The sequence below is a fragment of the Miscanthus floridulus genome, chromosome 18, assembly GCF_019320115.1.
Source record: "Miscanthus floridulus cultivar M001 chromosome 18, ASM1932011v1, whole genome shotgun sequence".
Lineage (NCBI taxonomy): Eukaryota > Viridiplantae > Streptophyta > Magnoliopsida > Poales > Poaceae > Miscanthus > Miscanthus floridulus.
The window spans coordinates 124,239,356-124,251,028 of record NC_089597.1 but is presented as its reverse complement, the minus strand read 5'-3'; the positions used below and the strand labels follow the sequence as shown (position 1 = coordinate 124,251,028).

The 11,673-nt window shown below is 46.1% G+C and overlaps 1 protein-coding gene across 1 annotated transcript; it reads right to left on the bottom strand.

The window, feature by feature from the left end:
- Nucleotides 1-7,823: 7,823 nt before the first annotated feature.
- Nucleotides 7,824-9,494, bottom strand: LOC136521735 (peroxidase 45-like). The gene is made up of 4 exons (XM_066515504.1): nucleotides 9,125-9,494; nucleotides 8,815-9,012; nucleotides 8,516-8,675; nucleotides 7,824-8,421 (listed from the first exon to the last, which is right to left on the bottom strand). Exons 1-4 carry the CDS (start codon nucleotides 9,338-9,340, stop codon nucleotides 8,042-8,044), a joined length of 954 nt encoding a protein of 317 aa, XP_066371601.1. The 5' UTR covers nucleotides 9,341-9,494; the 3' UTR covers nucleotides 7,824-8,041.
- Between the last annotated feature and the right edge of the window lie 2,179 nt (nucleotides 9,495-11,673).

Sequence of the window (11,673 nt, the reverse complement as noted above, 5' to 3'; positions counted from 1 at the left end):
AAGCACCATGTTTGATGTAAAGCTCCCCAAGGTGTCAACACACCAGTTACAACATATAAGATTCTTATTTGACCAGTACGCAGACTGGGATTGAGAGCTAAAGGACAAACAAGTAAAAGATAAAAGGTTCACCATGCATAGAGCAAGTACACTAGTGGGGGCCCTTCTTCTTCTATTCATCGATGTTGTCCTGCCTGAGGAGAGCAGCCGAGACACTCTCAGGCTGGATCTTCAGAAAGCCTTGTCCAATGCCATGAAGGATTTTCTGGGAAAGGCGAGGGGCAGCTACATTGCCCGGTGGTGGGATCACAGCCAGGGGCATGGGTTCATCATCCACTTCAACTGACTTCTTGGCATCTTTAACAGTTTTGGCATCCTTGTACCCTTCATCTTTCTTGGACAGCCTCTTGCTATGCCTCAGGAAGCTATCATCAAGTTGTTTCCTGACCTCGAGAATGGGTTCACCGTCAGAGTAAATAGACTTGACGCGTGACCCTTCGCCTTCAAAATGGGAAACCACACGGTAACGCCATTTTTCACGATGCTTTGAAAGGCAACGGGACGATACGTGTCCATAATTAGAGCAGGTCTTGCATCTTACCAGCTGGGTCTATGTCTTCCATTGGTGGCCTAGGCCCAAACAATTGCTGCACAAGATCAGGGAGGAGGAGTCACCAGCTGGGCCACGTTGGGCTGCCAGAGATGGCGCCTTGGCCTTTGGTTTGCGATGTTCAAAAATGCCGCGCGCAAAATCAGGCTTAGATGCCTCAGGATTAATGACCTTTTCCTTTTGAATCCACTGAAGAACACGCTTCGGTGAATTACGAAAAGAATTTAAAATTTTGGCCGGAGCAGGAGGTCGCTTAGGATTAGATTTGATAGATTTCAACTCAAAGCCTGAAGAGGAATCCAAATAGTTGGAAAATGATTCATAGGATAATTCAAACGCACAAAAACCGACTTTTTAGGTGTCGGTTTGGAACGAACAACATCAGGAAAAGATTTCTTGGCTTTAGATCCTACAAGGGTCCATTCAGCCTCTTTTTCAGAATGTCAAAGATCATAGTCTTTTTGCCAATTCGATCCACCTCCTCCCTAGATATGAAAGAAAATGGCAAAAGTTTTGCAACAAAAACTTCTTAACTTGTAAATCATGAAACCAAAGTTCTTGCAAGAAACAGAGAAGCTGAACATCCAACCAGAGAGATGTATGACATTGAAGTTTTTGGCGATGCCACCAAGGCATGCTTGGAGAACGAGGCTCACAGAATCCTCATTGAGATGAACTACCAAATGACCAAAACTTGCCACAAGATGGAAGTTCGAGGGTGAGAGGGGGTGGGTGGACTCACCGAGCACCCGAACCGTTACGAAACCAGAGCAGCGAACTTGATCCCCGGATCAAAACAGAGATCCGAGAGCCCAGCCATGGACACCGAGGAAGATCAGCGACGGACGTCATCGGAGAAGGAGGGGGGGGGGGGGGGGGGGGGGGGGTGGGGAGGTGCGCCGGCGTCGACATTCTTCCTCTTCCTCACTTATCTTTTTGGCTTATAATAAATCCTGTTACGGGATAACTAGATCATCTGAAATAGTAAGAGGGAGTAAATTGAACTAAATGTTAGTTTATGGGTTATATGAACATAAGCCAAACTTGTGGGAGTAATTTGGACTTTTTCCAAAAAGGAAAAGATGATGTGTGGAGTGGAATGGACCACTTGCGCGCGGGCGAGTGGACTTGGACTCAGGACTCTGGAGGAACGCAGGATCACGCTGATCGTGCTGTTACGTACAGGACACAGCTAGCCTAGCTAGTTTTCCCTAAAAAAAACTAGCCTAGCTAGTTAGTTACTTCCTCCGTCCTAGGATATAAGGCGTAACTATTTTTTTTCTTAGTCCCATGATACAAGGCACCTGCACTCTAGCTCCCGCATGCAACAACTAATGTAGGACCAAATCTGACTCCTGGGCTCCCTCGGGAATGCATTTGTGTAGCATGCATGTATGAATGCTGGAAGCTAATTGGCTAGACCATTTCTACATGCACGCATGCGTCGTCACAGTAAATTGGATGGAGAACCAAAACGCCTTTAATGTGTAGGAGTTAATTTACTTATTGGTCTTGGTGCCGAAGGGAGTTGAGCCTTCTATCATGAGACGGAGGGAGTATTTAAAAACAAAGTTAGTTAGTTTATTAGCTAGCGCTTCATCACAATCATGAGGCCACCAGAACATGCACGTCATCACGTGGCATAGCCAGAGGCGTTCGGTCCCATATTATTTTTGTGTTGATTTTTTGTGAGACTCAGTTAGAGACACAAACACGAGCGCACACTCGTTGAACAAGCGTACGTGTGATATATTTATATATATCTGCATGGGTGATGGTATTATATTCTTTATTCTCACAATAATAAACCAATAAAATCAGTATAGTTAACCTTCTGTGTTGATGTGATATAATGGTTGCTGGCTGGACAACGAAATGCGATACAAGGCAGCTTAGCATTCGCTTAATCCGCTGTCTAATAAGTCACAAACACAGCAAAGGATAGCAGTTCAGTTCGGTACTACTACTACTGAAGCGACACACGCTCACTAGAGGAGTACCTGACAGTGACAGGCCATTGGTATGTCCATGTGGAGAGAGCCGATCGAGTGTAGTGGAGCGCGCGCGTCGTGCAGGGTGCACTTGCAAGATTAGGTTTGGAAACAGTGCAGATCAATCATCTGATGCCGATGGCACGAGGCATTATATCGATAGATCGATCGATCCGCAATGCAACATAACACGGTGGTGGTGAAAGCTAGATGATGCCGCGCCGCGCGTCTAGTGCTAATTGTGCGTGGTGACTGGTGACACATACCGATCAGTTAGCACCGGAGGAACCGTGTGCCGAGTCCACGTGCACCGGGACAACGTATCAGCATTGTCCACGCCAAAGCAGTTTGGGGTTGGCCATAATCATCGCCTTGGACAACTGACTCCATAGAATAAGTTTGATATGGTTTCCGGCCGGTAGAAGAAAAACAGTGAAGTGAAGTGTAGCAGCTAGTGAGCATCATCTGTCTTGAGATAATGTTTAACCTGGATGGATAGCGGAGAAGTGAGGTACACTACCTAGAAAACCTTTTTTTAGGGACGGTCGATAACACCAGCCGCCTCTATAGGGATGGTTTTGCCAGCCGCCCCTATGAAAGGGTGGCTACAAATCGATTTGTAGGGGCGACTGGATATTGAGCTGCCCTTATAAATTAATTTTCAGAAAAAAGAAAAAAGCGGCAAAAAAAATAGCAATTTTTTTTTAATCCGAGAAGGTCCCACCCTCACTCTACCACTGCAGCATTTTTTTTACGATTTTTGCACACTTTTGCGTTGGCTGGGCTTTGAACCCATGACCTCTCGCTCGCGCGTATACTCTTCTACCATTGCACCTCACGATCACTTGTGTCCACATTTCATTTTGGTTTCCCACATATTATACAAAATTGAGCATAAATTGATTATTTGAGGCCCTAAACAAATTCAAATGAAAAAGTTGTCAACTACAAAGTTTTATAACTTTTCGAGATCTACAACTTTTATTTTGGTAGTTTCTCCATCCGAGGTCACTTATAAAATTTGAATTTTAAATTTAAGAAATTCGAACGTAGCTTTCCATGACAAGATGATTTAAAATGAGAAAGTTATCAACTATAAAGTTTCATAACTTTTCAAGATCTACAACTTTCATTTTTACTGTTTGTCCATCCGATGTCGTTTAAAAAATTCAAATTTCAAATTTTTAGAAATTCAAACGTAGTTTTCCTTGACAAGATGATTTCAAATAAAAAAGTTGTCAACTACAAAGTTTCATAACTTTTCGAGATCTACAACTTTCATTTTGGTTGTTTCTCCATCCGAGGTCGTTTACAAAATTTAAATTTTAGTGCTTAATTTTTAATACTCGACGTCTATTTGTAGAGGCACTTCAATATTGAGCCGCCCCTACAAATCTAATTTGTAGGGGCGGCTGGATATAGAGCCGCTCCTATAAATCGGGCCATTTATAGGGGCGGCTGATAACACCAGCCGTCCCTACAAATCCATTTGTAAGGGCGGCTCATTTGACAACCATTTATAGGGGCGGCTACAAAGAAAGGAATGCGTTGCTACAAATCATTTTTGTAGTAGTGGTAGCTAGTGATCATCTTTACTCTCACCACTAATCAAGCCACACCAGCATACAATGGTACTCCTTCCATCCAAAAATATAAGGTAGGTATGGGTTTTTAAATTCAAACTTTTGACTAATAATTGATCTAATCAAACAAAAAGTTTATGCTACAAAAGTACTTACATTGGATTCGTATTTAGAAATATATTTTAATGGTCAAGCTTTTATTGTCATAATTACTGGTTAAAATGTGATCTTAAAGATCGCACCAAATCAAACCATGTGTCGGGGTTACGATACCCCGGGTATCTCAAGACATCGATTAGTCAGCCGCTCGGGCGGCTCACGGTACATGAGCTGGTATAAGCCCGAACGACCGAGGCCCAACTAAGCTAAGTAGACCTGGGCCAAGGGGTTGGCCACGACCTCTTCCCTCTGCCTTCACCTTACGCCGTGCAGCACCACATGACCTTTCCCCCGTCCCGATCCATGGGAGGAATGGGGAGAGATCGGACTCTGCCAGACGCGCTACGGGTGTATGACCCTACCCACTACGGGATGGGGTTCACGACAGTGGCCTTGACTTTAAGGCCATCCAAGCCAACGAAGGTCACGACCCCGGAGCTCGAGATCGTGGCCACCAGCTCCACAAGCACCAAGACGGTCAACGACCATGGGGCGGCTACCAACTCCCGTACGATGCCCCCGGGAGATCAGGAGGCGATGACGAAGGCCACGGTGAAACCACATCGCACAGGATGGTTGGCGAATCACCATTGTGCCTACAGTGCCACCACAACCGGCACAGTAGCACCACGCCACACCATGCCGCGACGTGGGCACAAGACCATGACGACAACCACGCCCGGACGTGCGCTACACCAAGTCAAGACGGCGTTTCTTGCAAGCAAAGTTAGCTAGGTTCCCTCCCTCAGGCTCACGACCCCTCGGCCAGGAGAACCTCCTTCTTTGTATGTGACCTGGCCCCGGATTCTATATAAGGGCAGCCAGGGCACCCTTCCAAGGCATCGGACTCTCGAAACTCTCATTCGGGCAGTCCATGCTCTAGCTTTAGCTCCACTCTCCTACGTCTTCCACCGTTCTTGCACCCTTATTGTAAGAACTTCAGAGCATTCAAGCGAAGAAGACGCACTCGATCATCTCTGAGACTGGATATAGGGCTCCGAGCTGAACCAGTATAAATCCTCGTGTCTTTTGGATGCTACCATCGTTTTTCTGGAGCAGCGCGACAATCGTATAAATTTACTAGTCGGTCTATAAAACACCGACACCATGACTTATATTCTGGGACATGGATTAATTAATAGATCAACAATTAAATCATTGACGTAGGTAGTTTACAGGGACTACTCAAGTTGATTTAGATGTAAAATTTTCTCTAAAAATCAAGATTTTTCTTAGATATCTCCAATGGGGGTAAATTTAACAAAGGACAACCTAATAAACAGTCAAAAGTGTTGTTTTTTAATTGCTGTAACGAAACCATTAAACATCTTTTCTTTGATTGTCATCGTGCCAAGACAATCTGGAGGACTGTTCATATAGCTACTGAGTTAACCCCTCCTAGCTTAGGGAGTTGGCTATCAAATTTTGATTTAAAAGAGAAGAACTATATTATGGTTCAGGTAGCTGCATTATGTTGGACAATTTGGAGATGTCGAAATGATCTAATCTTTAAAAATTGCAAATATATTATGGTTCAGGTAGTTGCATTATTGTTGTAGCATGATGATGAAACAATTGAGTCTTTTCGGTTAGTGAGCAAAAAATTAGAGACCACTGCGTTGAAGCTATTCACCTCTCATGGATGGAAATTTAATAATACTCGATTATGTACAATTTTTGTTTTTCTTGTTTTCCTGATTCATCAACAAATACCTCTGAAACTATGTAATTAATAATGTAAGCGTTGAATGCGGACACGTAGAGGCGTGAAGTTTCTTCCAATTTCTAAAAAGAAGGTCTACTCACTAGTTGCGCCACTAGGCGTTGGTATGATGATTGTACAAAGTAAATTCTTTAGATACACTGATTCTATTGCAGCCACTTTGGTAGCACAAGTCTCTCTTGGATTGCCGTGTCAACCAGCTTGTTTTCTACTCCCTTTGTCCCAAAATAGATGACTGTTTTAGGCCTGTACATGGAAATTTTTGAGAAGTGAAAAAGGTGCAGTGCATAAAAAAACTATAAGGTAAGAGATATAGAGAGATGTATTGGAAAAAGAGAAATGTATATTGGAAAAGAGGAAGGTGTATTGGAATACTATAAGGTCAAGTAATTTAAACATAATTTGAATCTTATAAAGTCATCTATTTTGGACGAACGGAGTAATGAATACACCAACTTGAGAGGGTGGTACACTTGCATGACGATTGGCATGGCCACCTTGCAACCTCACGAAGACTTAAAACTTCTCTATCTTTCTATAGTAGAAAATGGTAGAACTATTAGACCAAATAATTGATAAATCACCAATTAAATCATTGAAGCAAGTTGTTTACAGGGACCATTCACTAGTTGCGCCTCTGGCAACTAGTGAATTAAAACTTGCATGACGATTGGCACGTTGAGAGAGTGGCAAACTAAATTCCTTAATGAAAACTTGCATGACGATTGGCAAGTTGTTTACGAGGATTGTACAAACTAAATTCCTAAGACACATTGGTTCTATCCTAGCCGCTTTGATAGCATAACTCTCTCTTAGATAGTTGTTTTCTTCACCAACTTGAGAGAATGGTACACTTGCATGACTATTGACGCTTGCTTGACTATTGACTTGGTCACCTTGCAACATCACGAAGACTTGAAACTTCTCTCTCTCTCTCTCTCTCTCTCTCTCTCTCTCTCTCTCTCTCTCTCTCTCTCTCTCTCTTCTAAAGTAGAAAATGGTAAATTAAAACTATAGACCAAACTCAAAAAAGGTCTAATAATGCAATATTATGCATTATTTACTAACCAAACAAGACATCATCAGCTCCAGTGGAGCACTCAATGCTATTGCTAGGTAGGGCATCTGCCATACTTTCTTTTTGGTGCATCATTTTCTCAGCTTCTACATCCTGATTTTCTCTAATGTGCGTTTTCCCTTATGTCTCCACCATGAATCGAGCCTTACAGATCGAGCCCTATTGGTTTAGTTGTGCTACACTTTAATTTGTATCCATCCTCCACCACTGATCAGCTCTAGGACATTCAAAGTTTTTAGACACTTGGGGGTTGGAATGTACACTCTCCTCGGAGAACTGTTTGCCAGATGCATGGCTACCCAACATCTTTTGGTCTTATTTAGATGCACCTGTATTATCCATCTTATGAATCCATGTATGTTGAAGTTGCTTAGAGTAAAATTTAGTTTAACTTTTACCCTCATAAGCGCTAATTCCGGTATTCTTGGTGTGTTGTATCTTTCATGTTGCGTTCTCAGGGTCTGCCTGGCAGCTTGCGGTCTTACTTGTTCCTATACTCTGCTTCTACTTAATGAAATACGTGCCACACACGTTCTTGAAATTTTTTTTATCCTAATCTACCCTAACACACGTAGATCGATATAGATGAGTACATCCAAACAAATCCTTAGATACATATTCTTCAAATAGCCAGAACAGAATTTTCAAGCAGCCAATATATCTCAGAAAAAACTCTTTGGCACAAAAAGCTGTCCGGCGATACCTCCATACACCGACATGAGGCCACTGAATCAACGCCATCTACTTATTATAATTACAGCCGTGATAGTACTTATATATATACTCTTACATATAGTATATACTGTAATACGGATTATATATAGTACATATATATATGTATCATCAAATGATGTGAATCCGACAGCGAGGCTAACCAACTAACTACACAGCTGCTCATTAGTTCGGGAACCGGCAGTCACGGCGTATCTCGCCGGTGGCCGTCGTCTTGGCCCCGATCCTGCCGAGCTTGGTGATTGCCGCCACGAAGTCGGCGAAGAAGGCGCCCTGGTTGGACGCGTAGTTGTCAACGGCGCCGCGGGACCTCTGGTCGCTGTACAACACCTGGTCGGTGCCCAGGAGCCCCCTGCCTCCCTGTAGGTTCCGGTAGAAGGCGTTGTCGAAGCTCACCGGCGTGGGGTCGAAGAACGCGAAGCCGCCGCTGGGGTTGGAGCCGCAGGTGCCGCGCAGCTGCGACGCCAGGCCCTGGTCCATGCTCGGGTCGCTGCCGATCCTGTACTGGAAGAAGGGGCAGTCCGCCGCGCCGAGGGTGTGCGCACCTGGTGGATTGGCAAGGTCAGGCCGTCAGGGTGAGCCTGACAATTATTGCAAGGCCGGTGAGACGATGGATGAGCAGCAGGCGGTGCCGTTTACCTAAGAGGGCGATCGTTTCAGCCTGGGAGAAGCCGAGGCCGGAGAAGAAGGCGTTGAGCTGGTCCAGGGTGAAGTTGACACCCGGCAGCCGGACGCTGTCCCTGGTCGACACCCTGCCGTCGAACCGGCCGAGCTCCACCTGGTAGTACGGCCCGCCACTCTGCAACCGATGCATGCAGAAAAGTTCGAGTTAGTTGCATGCACAGCATGTATGTAACTGATGACAAGATTTTATTCTTTTTGAACGACCAAGTAGCAACGAACGACTGACAGCATGGAGGCTGACCAATAGCACATACCAGGTAGACGGCTTCTCTGGCGGCGAGGGCCATGATGTCCGCGCACGACACCTTGTATTGGCACTGCTGGTTGCTGTCCACGGCGGCCTTGGCGCTCAGAATGGCCTGGAACCCATCCGGCTTGAGCGACTGGTTGGCGGTGTTCCGCCACTCGTCGTCGCCGTTCGAGTTCACGATCATGATCGACGCGTCGCAGCCCTGCATCCGCAGTTCCCATGCATCAGAGACGGCGATCGAGCTCGATCGATCGGCTGCATGCACTGCTAGCGGGGAGCCAGCAGCTGGCCGGGATAAGTAGCATGTGCGTTACCATGACGGCGCAGTCGTGGAAGAAGAGCCTGAGCGCGGCGGGCGCGGCGATCTGGGACTGCGCCATGGACTGCCTGACGGAGCCCCGGACGATGATCTCGAGGTTGGGGCAGGTGCTGGCGTAGTAGTCCGTCCTCAGCTGCGCGACGGCGGACGGCGGCGTGAGCGCTGCGGACACGACGACGGCGACAAACAAGACCAGCCTAAGCCTCGCCATCGATGAATGAATAATACACACGACTCTCTCTCTCTCTCTCCTCCGGCAGCTTGGCTTTCAAATTCAAGCTGTTGTTTGTTGCGTGCGTCTTTCCAAAAGCGTGGCAGCTGGCCGTAGGTAGTTATTTCGTTCGATCGAGGCTGGTCGAAATCAAGCGATATAGTGGCGCGTTGGAACGGAGGTTGCATGGGATTTATAGACGGCCGCCGGCCGGGCGCACTGGCCCGTGGCTTCCTCGTCCTTTCCAACTGCCAATTCGATCAGCATGATTGAGGTAGACCAAATGTTGTTATTCCCACTTTTTTTTTTTATTTTTTTATTGACAAGACCCACTATAGTCATAGACGCTCATAGTGGCAGGGGGGTCTTCCAGCACTTCTATGTCAACATCAGGTTCCTCCTCATTCTGCACACCATCCTCATCAGCTTGCATCTGAACATCCTCAGCTTCCATCTGGGCATCCTCATCATCCTCATTGTCCAGGTAGTCTAGAGCTATCTTTTGCAAAGCTTGATCTCCATACTGAGGATAAAGAGAAAAGGTCAAGTGTATGAGGAGGTGAGAGTCATTGAAATAATCAAGGATTAAGGTACTGTGATATCAATGTCCAAAAGAGATATGAATCTAAAAGGAGCAAGGAAAGGAATGACTGGTATAAAATTCAATACCTGCTCCTTCAGAAAAGAGAGAATCACTGTGATCATTGGTTCCTTTGGTGCAGATGGGCCTATGATGACAAACTTCACTGTAGGTTTGGGAATAGCAGCACTGAACACATGAAGCCTCTCTGTCACTACTGGCACATACAACCTTTTAGTAGCACCTGTTACTGCCTGAACTGACATATGGACATTTTGAGTCTCATCCAAAACTAGATCTTCAGGGGCAGCATGAACCATCCAATGATTGGGGCCATCCCCATCATTTCTCTGAAGTACTGGGCTCTGAGTAACAGTCCTTTTAGTATCTACCAGATCAGCATCCAAGATGGGATCTTCAGGGGCAAGCTGCTGCTGCCAATGGCTGTGGCCTCCACCTTCAATGTCCATGTTGTTCCCATTGTTAGAGCCTGCTGGTGTGGTGTCTGAACCTGCAGGTGGAATAGGCCCTATCCAGCGAGGAGCCTAGGGTGGACATGGGTGCAACGGTCCAACCATCACAAAGGCTTCTACATCCATCAGCTCTGCAACACTCTACTTCTTCAAAACAAAGCATGGAACAGTCCAAGATCTACCTTTCTATGGCAAACCTGCGTTAACCTTAACCGAATATGGGATTTTGGCATCATCATTCAGATAAACTTTAACTACAACTCCAGCTAAACTTTCCATCTCATGCCAGTCCACCATGATTCCGAACCCAGAAACTGCCTTAGCAACCATAGCAGAGTTTTTTAGATCTTATGGAAAAGCAACTAACAGGACCCAGGCTTCACGATCTAAATCAAACGAGCACGCATTGTCTGCTTCACCATGCTTAACAACTGAAAGTGCATAGTTTCCAAAGCGAAAAACTAGACCTAAGAACATCTCTCTATCCAATGCACTCTGGAACCTGACATAAGCATCATCAAGGGCGCAAGGTTGAATTTCGACAGTTCAAACTTGCTGCACCTCGTGGAAGAAGGTGCGCAGTCCCTCGGCCAGGTCCTTGAAGTCAGCTTTATTCATCGGCGGGTCGAGCTTCACTATCGCCAAGTCCTCGTTCAAGAGGGTGTAGCACCCGGTGACGTACACCTTTTGGCGAAGAGGAGGGCGAAGCATCGGCGCCTCCAACGTGAAGCCGGCGGGAACGAAAGGGCGGGGATCAACCATTCAGTTTGCCATTGATGGGGTGGGGTTTTTTGGGTGAACAATGGATCAGCAGGAGATGGGGGGGGGGGGGGGGGGGGGGGGGGGGGGGGGGGGGGGGGGACGGAGGGCTCAAGAATGGGTTCACCGTCAGAGTAAATAGACTTGACGCGTGACCCTTCGCCTTCAGAACGGGAAACCACACGGTAACGCCATTTTTCACGATGCTTTGAAAGGCAACAGGACGATACGTGTCCATAATTAGAGCAGGTCTTGCATCTTACCAGCTGGGTGCATGTCTTCCATTGGTGGCCCAGGCCCAAACAATTGCTGCACAAGATCAGGGAGGAGGAGTCACCAGCTGGGCCACGTTGGGCTGCCACAGATGGCGCCTTGGCCTTTGGTTTGCGATGTTCAAAAATGCCGCGCGCAAAATCAGGCTTAGATGCCTCAGGATTAATGACCTTTTCCTTTTGAATCCACTGAAGAACACGCTTGGGTGAATTACGAAAATAATTTAAAATTTTGGCTGGAGCAGGAGG